Source organism: Carassius gibelio, chromosome A7 (assembly GCF_023724105.1).
Source record: "Carassius gibelio isolate Cgi1373 ecotype wild population from Czech Republic chromosome A7, carGib1.2-hapl.c, whole genome shotgun sequence".
NCBI lineage: Eukaryota > Metazoa > Chordata > Actinopteri > Cypriniformes > Cyprinidae > Carassius > Carassius gibelio.
Window position 1 is genome coordinate 21,916,476 of NC_068377.1, and position 15,655 is coordinate 21,932,130.

The window sequence follows — 15,655 nt, forward strand, 5'->3', positions numbered from 1 at the left end:
TGTGTTCAGGCATGAGCTCTATATTCTCACTATGCTGTACTTACTTTTTTCCCTTATATTTTTTGTATATCATTTTATTTTAGATTCTGTCAAAAGGTTCAATAAACTGTTCCATTAAATACACACACACACACACACACACACACACACAAATATATATATATACATATATATATATATATATATATATATATACAGTAATTAGAGGCTTTACAGGGTTAAGGTAAGAAGCAGCTTTTGAAAGTTCAAGTAGACTGGTATATTAACATTATCACTTAATGAAATAAACAGTTATAAGTTAACTAATATGTCATCCCATAATACATGAAACATAGTACTGTATTTTTATGATTAATTTCCGAAAACTACAGTTGCAATAATTTTTGTACCATAAATCACTTATATAATTGTGATCTTACAGCACCCAAGAACTAAAATCCTGACTGCAAGATCCTATAACGTTAAGTCCTTACTCCACCTTTTAAATTCAGAATAGCTTTGTTTAATTGAATTCACTTAATTAGCAGCTCAGATCCTCAACCACTAGACAAAAAGTCTGTGGTGATCCCAAACACAGACTCTAATACTTGCATACAAACACACACAAAAATGATATTTGGGAGAAAAGCCAGTCTCGCCTGGGGGTGATGAGCAGATGTGAAATGTCGATCCCATGCTTCTTTCAGATGTGTTCCCCTTTTTGGTTTCTCACTCTTTCTCTCTGTCTTTTCTCATGTGTTCATTGTTGGCAATGGACTGCTTTTTTCTTCAGTGCTGTCAAAACCTGGACAAAAAAGAGAGATGAAAAGGAAGAAAAGCATGAGAGAAAAAGCAAAGGAAAGAGAAAGTAGCTTGCATCAGATTTATCCATCCTTCCCCAGCTTTTCTGCTGTGCCTGCACAAATTTTACATCGTTGGCAGTAGAACAGTAGGAGGAGAGGCCCAGTGGTGTGTGTCTTGTGTGCATATTCTTCCTCACATCAATGAATGTGTGTGTCCGCACTTATGTGTGAGAAAGAAAGTGTTTTTTTGACAGATGTTTATGTATGAGTTGAGGGACTGTGTGTATATCTATGCATGTTGACAGCATGCTATGAAGGACCTCTCTTAAATAAGTGCTGTTTATACTTCATTTTTAATGTCCGGTGTTTCTGAAGAGCAGTCACCCTGTAGTCACGCATAAACTAGGAAAATCATGGGAAGAAAACAAAATAGCATAGTGAGAATACTAGCCTCACACAGAGATTCACAAGGTCTCCCTCCGTCAGACACACTCAGGAAATGTGGAAAGCTGCACGGTGTATCTGAACTCTGTATCGCGTGTGATGACATAAAATCTGGAAAAATGGGAAAGCGCAAAAGTTTTTCCTGGTCTCTCTCTCTTTCGCCTTATCTGACCTGTCATAATGAGGCTGAATGTTCTTGGCGCATGTGCGGTGCTCAGTCACAGCTGACATCTCAGCAGCTCTGTGTTTTATGGATAGACTGTATGAATAAGAGATTATTGAAACTAATATCCTTTACTTTATGCTAAATTATGAAAACCATTAGGGAGCTTTGGTTCTTAAAAGACAAACAATAAAATCTCTCTCTATAGGGCATGGGTTCCAGATGTGCTGCTGCAGGACATTTCTTGCCAAGTTCTTCGAGGAGGTTTACTTTAAACAAACGTATCTTGGCCTTCTCAGCAAGGAAAAGGAGGGTGATTTTACAAAAGGTTCATCGTTCATTTTTATGTGGAGGTTTTGGATGCTTTTGACCATCCATCTGTTAGGAAACGTGAAACACAAACTGAAACATAATGTCAATATTTGCAGTTTGTGGGAAAAATATATTTTATCCTGCTCTGCTAAGGAAAATATGCATTATGATCATAACTACTCTTCTTTCCATTACAACTAGCATGCGGAAACCACTGTCATTCATGCAGTGGCATAGCAAGTCAGCCCTGGGCCCATTTGCAAAAAATGTATAACGTTATGTGGATCGGGCTTCAAAAGCTGTTTTATTTACAGTAATAAGTCTACGTTTTATTGCTGTTTTTCATGTTAAATGTGAACACTGACAGAGTGTTTTCACATTAACTTCACACAATATAAGAGTTTTGGTTAATTTTTGTGGAGCCCTCCTGCTCAAGTCAGAGAAGCAAAATGTGCATCCTATTTGTTTGTTTGTTTTTTACAAAAGTTTATTTTATTTTTTTACGTTTTGTTGATATTGTGTAAACCAATAAAAGTAGACCATTTGCTGTACTGAATGATGTATACTCTTACCTTTACGAGCAAAAATGACAGCAAGGTTACCACTGTTTAAAAAAAAAAAAAAAAAAAAAAAGACAGACAGACAGACAGAGAGAGAAAGAGATCACGATGGTGCCTCCATGTCCAGCAAAGTGTGCTTCAGCTTCCACTCTCTGCACAAATAATCAGATATGCGCCTAATAGCACATATTTATCTAGGTTAAATGTTTTAATTAATATGGTGAAAAGAATAAAGAGTTTTTTTTAATCTATATTTTTTATTTTAGGAAAGTTGTGTTGATTTAAGAAGAAGGTTGAATTGATCAAACATGCTCATCGTGCTCCCGCTGGCCTCTTTGGTTATTCTCATTCCTTTAAAAAACAAAAACTTGAATTTAACAAACATGTTCCAAAGCTCCAAACATATTTCTGAATTAACCCAAAAAAGAAACTAAGAGAAATATGACCACTCTGCCATTAAAAAACAAAACAGAAATATTGTAATGGCTGCAACAGCAGCTGTGTATGGGAAAGAGAAAGACAACGTGTCATGTTCTTCCCCAATTATCCTGCCTTTAAAATCAAATCAAGTCACCTTTAGTTATATAGTGCTTTAAACAAAAAAGATTGTGTCAAAGTAAACTGAACAACATTAATTAGGAAAACAAGGTGTCATGACAATTAAATGCAGTTCATCATTGAATTCAGTGATGTCATCATTCAGCTCAGTTCAGTTTAAATAGTATCTGTGCAATCATTTGCAATCAAATCCATGATATCGCTGTAAATGAAATGTCCCCATCTAAGCAAGCCAGAGGCGACAGCGGCAATGAACCGAAACTCCATTGGTGACAGAATGGAGAAAAAAACTTGGGAGAAACCAGGCTCAGTTGGGGGGCCAGTTCTCCTCTGACCAGACGAAACCAGTAGTTCAATTCCAGGCTGCAGCAAAGTCAGATTGTGCAGAACAATCATTTGTTTCCTGTGGTCTTGTCCCTGTGGTCGTCTGAGACAAGGGAGCCAGTGCAGTGTTGACAGAACCGGGCTAATATGGTTATACTCCCTGGTTCTAGTAAGAACTCTAGCTACTGCGTTTTGGACCAGCCGGAGTTTATTAATTGTGCAGAACAACCACACAATAAAGCATTACAAAAATATAACCTTGAGGACATAAAAGCATAGATTAACAGTTCTGCATAGGTTGTAATTTAGATATATTTTTAGATGCAAAAATACAGCTTTACAAATGCTAGAAATGTGTTTTTTTAAGGAAAGATTGCGATCAAATAGCACACCTAGGTTCCTTACCGATGGCGAAGAATTGAGAGAGCAGCCATCAAGTCTTAGACAGCATTATGGGTTATTACATGCAGAGTTTTTAGGACCTATAATTAATACCTCTGTTTTTTCAGAATTTAGCAGAAAGAAATTACTCCTCATCCATTTTTTTAATATAGACTATGCATTCTGTTAGTTTTTCAAATTGTTATGTTTCGCTGGACAGTGAAGAAATATAGAGCTGAGTATCATCAGCATAACAGTTCCCTCTCCTCAAAAGTGACTGTCCTCCCACCCACTCCTGTCCCCTGTGCTCCCTCATCCCTCCTGCTCCGCCTTGGTTGGGCGTCAACTTGCCGTTGCCTGTGGACTCCTCTCTTCTGGTTGAGCCTTGTTGCTCCGTCCCACTGGCTCTGTTGGGCTCCTTCCCGCCAGCTCCACCTTGGTTCTCAGTCACTCCAGCTTCGCCTCAGATCTCCGCCTCAGTCCTCAGAGACCTCGGCTCCACCCTGGCCCCCCGGATCCTTGGCATCTCCCTGGCTCGTTGGCGCTCAGTCTCCAACTTGGGCTCCTCCTCTATGGTTCCTCTCTCCATCGGCTCCACTGTGGGTCAACATCATGGCTGTGGCCTGGGTCCTGCTGGACATCTCCTGGTCCGGGTCCCTCCTGGCTCCTCCCTCCATTGTCTCCTCTCTGTCTGCCGCCCTCCTCCCGGATATCCGTCCTCCTCCTGAACCTACTCCCAAATTTCCACCCACGCTTACCTCTGTTGTTTCTACGGTGCGAGGATGCACCTTTCGGGAGGGGGCGTCATGTCAGGATTATGGACCTATCTCTGTGTTTATTTTACTCTGTGACCCAGTTTCCATCTCCTGTCAATTTGATTCCAGGTCTGTCTCGTTTTTCTCCAATTATCCTGCCTTTTAAAACCCTAGTCCATTCTTGTTTGTAGTGTCTACTTGTTGAATGTCCTCCTTGTCCTCTGTTTCCAATGGCTTATTAAAGACTTTTGCTTGTGATTACTCCAGTGACCCCTCGTTCCCTCTTAGGGAGATTGTGACGCATACCTTGCATTACTAGCGATATGCCACTACATTCATGTCTATATACCAAAGACTGTTTTCCAGACCATTACAGTGACATATGGATGTGGTCATCAATGGTTGTCAAAGCAAAACATGTGATTTTACAAACAATGCAAGCAAATCAAAGGAATTCCCGTCTTAATATTAAGATTGAGGAATAGAATAGTTGAATGAGGTTCCCTGAGCACTGAGTCAGACAAGGTTTTAAAGAGTTAAGTTGTTTTGAATGCAGTTGTGAGATGTGCAGAAGATTGAAGAGGAATCTGATATGCTTCTTTATCAGGGGAGGATTCTGCCAGAGACACCTGGCAACCAAAACACAATGGCCAGCCAATGACCTTCTCCCACGCGGGCTAACAGCCAATAACATCATCCGACAGAGGCCAACAGCCAATGACCTCTTGTTGACCAGCCTGAACCAGCCAATTAACTTTTGCATTCGTATAAATAATTGCCAACAAGCCATCCTACAAACACAAGGTTGTGAATCAATTTCCAGTTATCAGACAAATGGGTAAAGGGGAAGAAATCAATTGGATTTTACTGTATTAAAAAATATAAAATACTATATATATATATATATATATATATATATATATATATATATATATATATATATATATACATATATATATACAATTAAATACATGTATATATTTATATTACTATATAATATAATATTGATATAATTTAATATATTATTATTGATATAATAAATAGAAAAACATTAGACACTGCCAAAAAAGATCTGTAAGTAACAATGACATTAACCGAGTGTAACCAACTGTTGCTTGAAAACAACATACAATCATACACTATTTAAAGCCGTTTTATTTTTGTCATGCATTCAGCTAACTTAATTCAAAGATAAGTAAAAATTTGTTCAATCCAAATTCAATCCACACAACAAACACAATATCTTCTGATATATTGAATTTTATTTTACTTTTTAGATTAATGGTTGAATCAGCATTTTCACTAAACATCCTAAACTACAGAAAAGCTCCTGTTTGGTAACATGCAATTGAAACAATTTTAAGCTACAGTATGTGATTAAGAGTGCGAGGTAATGAGACTGATTAATGAATTTGTTTTATAATGATGGGTGAATGCTGTGAAGCAGTAAACAGGAAGATAAAAGTGTCATCCAGAGTGTCAGATAAAGTCAAGCCTTTTGGGAGGAGGATGTGGTGACTGATATTAATGAGCATATTAAAACAGGAGATGGAGAGAGAAGCAACAGAGTAAACAGTCTCAGCATAACTGAGATTCCTAGAGTAAACCCACTGAATTCCACTCCTCTACATCACAACAGTGCAGCTCCAGCCCTGTTTGTTCTCTGCCTCCCTTTTTTTTACTAGGATTAAGAGCTGCACTCATTCATAGTTCAAGAAATCAACAATTTTCTGAGGGAAAAAAATACCCTAAAAAGAAATACTGAGCCATAAATTTCCGACGACTCTGACCTTAAAAAACCAACTTATTTTTTCATTAACCCTTCTAGGAACTGCCATTGTGTGATAGAGTGATTTTAAGCACATGGCATGTGTTTGAATGGTTGACAGCTAACTCAAAATTAATCTATCCCAATCTGCAAGATGGATGAAAACAGTCCAAGGATGAATAAACATTACTTAATCTTAGCTTTGCTGAGTGTAGTGTAGTTGAGCCAAACGCATCATGGTTCTGTTCAGCTCAGTTGGGCTGGACTGAGTGCAGTTGAACAGAATGGAAAATGTTGAGTTGAGTTAAATTACACAGAACCATTTGATTTGCATTGAAGGACTGATTTGCACTGAATGAGGATGAACTAAACAGGCTTCATGTGTTGCTTGGCAATGTTAGGCAAGCTAAGCTACCAACTACTCAAAAGTATTATATAAATTAAGCCTACAACAATTATCTAGAGAAAGTGCTCACTTATCGCCTACAAACTATGTGTAAAAAACAGCTGCCCACTGCTGATGTCAGTAAAGGAGGTAAGAATTTATGTGCCATATTCATTCATTCATGACTAAGCATTATCTCACCCTGTAACATAAAATACTTTATTTTTAGCTAATGGTGTTGAAAAAAAATGTGGGTGTGGGAGCAGCAGCGGCATTATAATTCAAGTTAAGAAACGTAAATACAAGCATGTGTAGTTTGACATCTGTGTTCTTTGGCCTTGAGATTGTGTAGGGCCCCTGAGAGCTTACTTGCCTCTCCACCTTATCAGCATATCCAAACTGGAGTCAGTCCAGCTGTTAATATACTTACTTCTACCTTGATGCCTTTGCTGCCTGTCGGATGATGCTGATGTCAGTCAGTTACAGATTAACTACAGAACGAATGGACCGTGGCAGATTATTACAGTAACCTCAGCAATGTAAATGCACCTCACTTTTGAATCAGCATTTTACTATCTCTTGTCTCTAGCCATCTGCCAGCTGGAATGACATAGTGTCTGCGGCCTTGTCCGCTTAAATCAGGTCACCAAATGCATCAGAATCTTGAAAACCTCTTTATTGCGCTGGACTCAGTAACCTGTTGACTTTACAGAGAGCTTTAGATGGACTTACTGAAAGGGCTGTAAAGATAAATTGTATAATACCTATAGGCTCTGTTCATCTCCTGCAGACAGAAAAAAATATACTCTGGAGAGAGATGATATTTCAAAAAGAAAAAAAAGGTTTATAGAAAAATGAAAAGAGGGAGGAGTACATAGAGAGGTGTGAGCTGTAGTACTTGGTGTTCTACGTCCTTCCTCTCTACTGTGTCTGTGTTCCAGTACACATCACACATATTATCTCACTGAACAGGGAACATACTCACATGCACGCACATTAAACAGTCCAGAGTTCAAGTGCAGAATGACACACCTTTTCCGTGTAAATCAGAAAATCTATCATTCTTCAATCCTTTCTGCCTCCACCATTTACTTTTTCTTTTTTCTTTTTTATAAGTAGTTGTTTTGCTATGAATGAGGTTCTGTTCCTCCTACATTCAAACATACTGCTTAAAGGTCAAACTTGAAAATTCTTCCATAAATTACTGACCCGTGTCATTCCAAGCTTGTATAAAAAAAAAAAAAAAATTATCTCCTGTGGAACATAAAAACTAATTTTGAATTATTATTATTATTTTTTTTTTTTGTAAGTCAATTAAAGTTTGAAAGTTGAATGAAAGTCAATGGAGCCCAGTGTTGTTTAGTCCTTTTTTTTTTTTTTTTTTAGCTTTGTAAGCTTAAGCAGATCCCAACCATTTGCACCTTAGAAACCATTGGGAAAGTTTTGGATTAAGACAACTCTGATCCAGTTCAGCTCTTCCTTTAAATAGTAGTTTACCATGTGCTAGACTGAGTTAACTATGCAACATTGCGTAATAGGTCTATCATCACAAACATGCAAGGGTATAGTAAAACAGAGGCCACGTTTACACAGCAGCAGAATATGTTCATTGTTCGTGACATATAGCCAAGTATGGTGACCCATACTCAAAATTCGTGCTCTGCATTTAACCCATCTAAAGTGGACACACACAGCAGTGAACACACACCTGGAGCAGTGGGCCGCCATTTATGCTGCGGGACCTGGGGAGCAGTTGGGGGTTCAGTGCCTTCCTCAAGGGCACCTCAGTCGTGGTATCGACAGCCCAAGACTCAATCCCACAACCTTAGGAGTCAAACTCTCTAAACACTAGGCCACGATTTCCCCTAAATATGAATATAATTGTCAGTCCTGAATAAGGTTGTCAGTCCTGTATCTGAGTCCTTAATATGGTTACGTTCACACACAGTTTGGTTATTTATGGGAGAAACAACTGCATACTGTGATTGAACTCACACCTATAAATTTTCAGGACTCACAATCGCATTCGCACAAATGCGCATCTGCAGTGTTATGTGTTTTCATGTGTGTTTTTGGTAACTTACATTGATGTAGAAATTAGCTAAATTTACAGTGACATAGAAATGAACATTTTAGATCCCTTCAGTTTTCCACCAGAGCTGTCATTTTTGATACTAGAGGGGTGTTATGATGCGATTTCAAGTTTTCCTTTCTCTTTGGAGTGTTACAAGCTGTTAGTGCATAGATAAGATCCCTAAAGATGCAAATACTACATTTCTCAAAACAAAAGAGATATTCTTTATAAAAGTTAAGACTCGTCCACACCCTCCTAAAATGTATTGTTTAAACACGCCCCCACATATTTACGTCACTATGTGGGAATAATGGCATAACACCATCCAAATGTTTGTGCAAAGAAAGAAGGTGTAGGCTAACTTTGATTCTCGCTGTAGTATTGGAGCCATGTCATGGAGACACTGTGAGTTTCGTTGTGAAAGTGAAACAACTTTGTTTGGCCTTCCAAAAGAGGATAAAACTAGAAATCAGTGAGTAAGCTGTATTTACAACACTGTTGCAATGCTGTCAGATTTTGCTACCTCCCATTAAAACACATGGTAGCATAATTAGATAGTGAAAAGTGCTACCTATCAGATTTTGCTTCCAGCATGATATTAATAAGGTGTGAGGCTTTATTAAAATGTACACCTACCCCAACTCTAAACCTACCCTTACAGCAGGATAAATACATTGTTGGCATATTCTGATTGGTAGCATTATTTGGCAGAACACCGGCTGTTTTGACTCTAAACCTTCGTATTTAATTAATTTGCCACTGATGATTCAAACGTGAGTTCTGAGCAGTGTAGAGTAGCGCTTGTTGTTGTTTGTCGTTTGTCGTTTCTCCAATCACAAATGCAGACAAATGGTTTTATGTTTATACAGAATGCAACAAATAAAAAGACAATAAAAGTCATTATAATCTGTAATCATGTCCTCACTGGAACAAATGCCTCGTTTGTAATGGGTGTTATTGGTTTTGTCTCATTGCACAGGGACAGGACATCACAGTTTGTTAAGGGGCGTAACATTTCCTTCACATGCTATTTTCGGCCAATCACAATGCACTAGATAGCTTGCTAATCAACATACACCTTGCTTTTCAGAATGATGAGCTTTGTAAAAATCAACGTGTTTCAGAAAGTGGGGCATAGAGGAGCAGTATGTGGAAAATAATGGACCGGTTTCACAGACGGGGATTAGACTAGGCCAAGATTAGGCCATAGTTTAATTAGGACATTTAAGTAATTTTTATAAATATGCTTAGCAAAAAAAAAAAAAAAAAAAAAATCTTTTTGGGGTGCATCTTGTGACAAAACAAAGACACTGATATATTTTAAGTCAGCTCAAGTTTATTTCAGTTGAAACAGCCAAGACTTACGTTTTAGTCTAGGACTAGGCTAATTCATACTTAAAGGGGGGGGTGAAATGCTCGTTTTCACTCAATATCCTGTTAATCTTGAGTACCTATAGAGTAGTACTGCATCCTTCATAACTCCAAAAAGTCTTTAGTTTTATTATATTCATAAGAGAAAGATAGTCTGTACCGATTTTTCCCGGAAAAACATGAGCGCCTAGAGGCGTGACGTGTGGGCGGAGCTAAAGAATCACGAGCGCCAGTAGGCTTTTGTGTTGAGCGAGTCTGGAAGCTGTGACACAGATCCAGAGGCTGAAATTTAACAAGAGCAGCATCAGCAAAGGCTTCTCTATGTGGTATGTACTGAAACTGTATATATTTGCTTAGCGGTTTTGGAAAATGACTAAGTTCCACTTTGTCGTCTTTTTTTTTTTTTTTAAGCTGTACATGTGGAAAGTGCAGTTTGATAACAACATTGCATGTTGTTTACTTGATGTGCTTACACGCCGATAGCTAAGTTAATAACACAGAGATATTTGAAGCAGTTTTACTCACCGCCTGCGGTTCCAACACACGATCGTGACCCTTTTTCGTTGGGACTGCATTATCCTTAAGAAATAAACGATGTGCAAATCCAGCGTCAACCTGGGCCTTGTTTGTAAAACAAGCATCTTCGAAATGCAGGGGAACAAACACAAACACTTGCACAACTCCATTGATGCTCTGTAAAAATAAACTCCATCCACTGGTCCCTAATGCTGTTTCTCTTTTGGTAATCTGTGCAGGGTTGTCTTGCCCTGGCAACAAAAAACACACTCCTTTTGTGTCATTTCGCGACGCTCTCGCTGTGATGAGTGATTGTCTGTGCACAGCCTCTCTCTGCTCTGCTATACGGGAGCGCGCGCTCTTCCGGCAGACGCGCCCTTAGCACCCATATAAGGAAATTCCGCTCCATCTAACGTCACACAGAGCCATACTCGAAAAAAACTTTCCGAAACTTGTGACAAACCGGAAGGAGTATTTTTGGAACAGAAATACTCCTTCAAACATACAACTTAATTTTTGAAACTTTGTCCATGTTTAGCATGGGAATCCAACTCTTTAACAGTGTAAAAAGCTCAGTATGCATGAAATAGCATTTCACCCCCCCCTTTAATAATGGGTTTGTATGGTAGCCCAAAATTTGAAGTCCAAAAAAACTTATTTCTCACAATACTAGCTGGATGCCACTCTCCTGAACGCACGTACGACAGTTAACAGAAGCTAGAGATTAAGGTTTATAAAGCTTTTAATATGGATTCTCTTCAGAAGGCCTTTATTAACCACCCGGAGCCGTGTGGACTTCTTTTATAATGGATGGGTGCAATTTTTTGGGTTACCATCCACTCCCATTATAAAGCATGGATAAGTCTGGTCATTATTTAATATAACTCTGATTGTATTCGTATGAAAGAATGTCATGTACACCTATGAGTAGATCATGGGGCAATTTTCATTTTTGGGTGAACTGTCCCTTTAAGAATTAAGCTAGGAATTTGTGAGTTTCTGTTGTGGACTGGTTTTGCAAGAAGAGTTTTACCATAATAAATATGGAGTGATTTAAGCACAGTTGTTAACGCAATAATCGGAATATATAAACTCATTTTCAAACTCACATTTTAAATGCCAAGATTTTGTGATTCTGTATTTATGGTTATAAAATGTTTTTAGTTTTTTTTTTTTCCTATTGATGACTTCAGACTGTGATTTTCGCCCAAACCTATAGTGGCAGTTCTGAAATTTTACTTGAGCTCAGGTTGAGAGAGGCCTTGGTTAGAACAAAGCTTACTTAGAATTATGTGTAGTTCTACTTACTTAAGCAGGATTTAGTGCAGGCACCTCAGCTGACTTGGTAAATGAATGTCTAGGTTGTTTCTCCCTCTCCAGAGTAAGTACAAACACAAGGAACGTATTTTGTATTCAATTTTTAATTTACAATGCACAAAACCCAGTATACATTATGTAAAAAAGCAAGTTGCCCAGCAACCCTCATACTTAAGCAAAATATGCCAATGAAATATTCATGACTTTAGTTTCATTTTTAAGAACTTTTACACAATAGCTTTATTTTAGCCCAGCCTAATACAACAATACAAAAAGTATGCAGTCGCCAATTCGCTGTTTCTCTATAGAGCATAACTTTTAATTAATTGTTTAAAGAGTGCTAATCATGCATTGCCTTTCATGCTTATTTAATGTTTAAAACTTCAGGTATAGAAAATTTAAATATACAGAAGAATTAAAGATGCTTCAGACATCTTATAAGATTGCCTTGTCTTTTCTTATCCTCCCCTTTTTAATTTCCTCCTAAACAGGAATATAGATCTTAAAGGCTGTCTGGTGAGGCTATGAAATATAGCCTGAGGTACAAAAGTCTATCTTACAGTGACTCCAAGAACACATAGCTCTATGACACTCAATGAGGGCAAAGGTCATGTGTCTGCTCCAATGACGTTAAGTAACACCTGCTGCTGCAGATGTAAATTCACACACACTGCTCTGAGACTGCTCAGGGAAACAAAATGGCCAAAATTTGATGTAGTCAGATAAAGAGCTTCTTTGGACAAGGAATTTTTTAATAGAGCTCAAAATTTACATAATTTCATAAATTTAGGGCACATCAGGTGCCTGATGACTTTCAATGTTCAGTACCCATCATACTCAATCTGATCTCAACAGTATTTACAAAAACGGGAGTAACTTATGAAACAAGTCTGTGTTAACGACACCCTAACATTTACACCAGAGCTAATTTTCTACTCTATCTGTTCTCTTCTCCACCCTTGTCAAAATTGAAGGCTTAACTGTTGGGATTTAAGGGCTACTGGTAATGCAGACACTGTCTGGAGTCTGATGCAATACATTTAGTCTGTCTTGAGTCTGTTACCATAGATACATCAGTGTATTTGCTATAATAAGACATGGTGAACAAATAAGAGATTGAATCTAACCAAGCTGACAGGAAAAAAGGCAGAAATAGAAAATAAGTTGCATTTGTAGACACCCTTACTTATTTTTTGGTAGGCCTAATTCCAAGTCATAATGAATAATGGTATCTGACTGCAGTACTATCTATTAGTTGAATTTCTGAATCCTTTCGTGAGACATTAGAGTTGAGTGAAGGAACACATTTAATATAATTATATATTTCCTGTTGAGTCTTTGTGACTTGCTTCGGCCAGATTTCAAAATTGTCCACTGAGAAGTTTTCATAGTCCTCTAAGACAAGTTTCAAGATACTGAAACATGCTGCTTTACACACAGAACGTGGTTATTAAAGTTATCTCCAGCACATCAAATCAGAGCGTGGGCTGGACTTTCTGTGGTTGCCATGCGGATCATAGCATTGAAAAAGAAACCAAACTGAAGACACTGCAGACAGTACACATTGGGAACAGGAGTGAAAAAAGCATAATACGATTAAGTAAAATGATTTGCCAAGAGAGCCTCCACACAGCCCACAGCAGAGCACACTGCAAACCAGCATCAGGCCCTCACTGGCTGCTGTTAGTGCCGTTGTTGTTGTTGTTGCAGAGGTCTCCGGGGCCTCCACCCGAAGCAGGGGGCTGCACGTTGTCTGCGAGGTTGTGAGCATGCTCTAGAAACAGGTCTTTGAGCACACTCAGTTCTTTGCTAAGCAATTTGATTTTGGCCTCCAGTCTCTCATTTTCCTCCTTCAGCTCATTGACGCGCTGTTGGGTGTCCTGGGCCTTCTGCTTGCTGCGCATGCGGCTCTTCTTTACGGCTAGGTTGTTGCGTTCTCTCCGTTGACGGTACTCGTCGCTGTTTTTATCCGCCGTGGACTTCTTCATCTTGCTAGGTGGCGTGGCCTTACCCCCACCTCCGGCACTCACTGGGACTAATTGAGGAACCTGTCAGAATTAAAATAATGTCATGCATAGTATCTTTAGTAAGCAACAACGCCTAATACACAACAAATCTGCGGTTTTGACAATTAGGTTGCGAATCTTCTAGAAATCTTTTCTATAAATTCTTTAGTGGATGATTGGATGCACTTTATGAATACATACATACCATGGTTGCACTGCAAAATGGCAGAGCAATGCTTTTACAGAGACATGAATATTAAAAGTCTTAAACGCATGGTTAAATAGGTTTGTTGATGTGTGTACCTGCTGTAGTCCTGCAGTTCCAGCCGGGTTCAGTGCACTATTATGTGGCTGATTCTGTATAACACTGACGCCGTTCTGATCTGTGCTGGATATCTTCTGTTGCAACTGCTTGCTCATTTGGATCCACTTCCACTGTTTTTCTCTCTCCCTCTCCGACCTGAGTTGTCGGGCTTCGCAGAGCTGAACTTGGTGTTAGGAGGTTTTGTGAGAAGCTGAGTACCCCAAAATGTAGTCGTGTGGCTAAAAACCAGACAGGATCGCGTTAGACAAAGTACTCTGCACACATCAGCATCATACTCCATCACATTTGGCATAATTTGATGCCACACAATTCCCACCTGAACTGATGCACTGCGCAGAAATACATTGTTTCAGCAAAATGCTGCAACACCTAAAAGTCGGGTCAACCACTTGTGCTCATCCGCTAGCATTATATTTTTGTTATCAGACCCTGCTGCCATGTCACTGTGCATATGAGGCAAATTCTCTTCTTTCCTATCAGCGCGAGCTCAAGTGTTGCCAGCGGTTGCATCATCGCTCGCGCTCTCACCCGCTCCTCCTTTGTGCACGAGAGAAGGGAAACTCCGTAGTCATGCAGAACTATGGGGAGCGAAGTTAACATTTAATTAAAACATCAGAATAGTAAAGCTACTGTAAAGCGAATTAAAGTGTAGTGATCATTATAAAGCCGGTCAGTGTTTAGCATGTTGTTTGGAATCATCTCAGGCTGGTTGCATCACACACGGAACTGTGGGAATGAAGGGGAATACCGCTGACTTTCAACAACTAACGTTACATTCAAAATGGCAGCACACCTGATAAATCAGTATTGTAATGTATCGCGTAACCATGTAAAAAGACTCACAATGCCGACAGAAGTGTTTCTTTAAGTTTACGTGCGTCCGTAGCCAGCCAGTGTGATCTACTGTACGTTAGCAGGTTGGCTAATTAGCCGCCACATTCCTAACCATGGCGTCAGGCGTCTATCGATGAACCGAGAGCGCATACAGACAGCTTTCTACATAAAAGTTGCCTGAATAAAGAATAACGAGTCGATCGCGATCATGTTTAATCGAGGGTTATGAAGCTCTCGCTGGCCTCAGATCCGGGGGTTTAAGGTATTTTGCAATCGAGTGAGAGGCACGGATCCTCTCACTTAGCGAGCCGTCGTTTAATTGATAAAAATTCGACAGTTTGAATAGCTATCTTACAATAAACCCAGTCAACCTTACCTTGAAAACCTTCGAGGCTTATCCACGAAAGTTAATAAAGAATAATATCCTCTTTGTACACTGAAAAAAAAAAACAGGTTGAGGTGTTATTGTTTGGTAAAGCGGCGCTTGGGAGTATTGCGAAATCTCGTGACCATGTAGGGAAATCTGCTCTCGCAACCAATCAAATCAGAGGGTTGGGAGACATGACGAAATATACGGTTTGATTGACATGTCACTAAACCAATCAGGCTGCATTTATCATGTAGGGACGTTTTCATGCGATAAAACATGAGATCAGTCAATAATACTAAACAAGGAAACAGTATACCTCTCATTTTATGTTATGGACATGGCAAGTATTAAAACGTGTTACATGTGGTAACATAAATGCTAACAGTAAATAATTAAGGTTCACAGAAGCG

The 15,655-nt window shown here is 39.0% G+C and overlaps 1 protein-coding gene across 3 annotated transcripts; it reads right to left on the bottom strand.

Moving 5' to 3' along the window:
- Window positions 1–11,796: 11,796 nt before the first annotated feature.
- LOC128016842 (CCAAT/enhancer-binding protein gamma-like) lies at window positions 11,797–15,410 on the bottom strand. 3 transcript variants are annotated; one of them, XM_052601671.1, is made up of 3 exons: window positions 15,252–15,410; window positions 14,020–14,259; window positions 11,797–13,758 (listed from the first exon to the last, which is right to left on the bottom strand). In XM_052601671.1, exons 2-3 carry the CDS (start codon window positions 14,134–14,136, stop codon window positions 13,381–13,383), a joined length of 495 nt encoding a protein of 164 aa, XP_052457631.1. In that variant the 5' UTR covers window positions 14,137–14,259; window positions 15,252–15,410; the 3' UTR covers window positions 11,797–13,380. The 3 variants fall into 3 exon arrangements, with proteins under 3 accessions (XP_052457631.1, XP_052457634.1, XP_052457632.1); XM_052601674.1 differs by lacking the exon at window positions 15,252–15,410 and adding an exon at window positions 14,885–15,155; XM_052601672.1 differs by lacking the exon at window positions 15,252–15,410 and adding an exon at window positions 14,358–14,823.
- Window positions 15,411–15,655: the final 245 nt, after the last annotated feature.

Excerpts from the sequence above, each read along its gene's own strand:
- LOC128016842 (XM_052601671.1), bottom strand. The coding sequence starts at position 14,136 with ATGAGCAAGCAGTTGCAACAGAAGATATCCAGCACAGATCAGAACGGC. Across the intron at positions 13,759-14,019 it reads GAACTGCAGGACTACAGCAG|GTTCCTCAATTAGTCCCAGT; the intron begins GTACACACATCA and ends TAATTCTGACAG.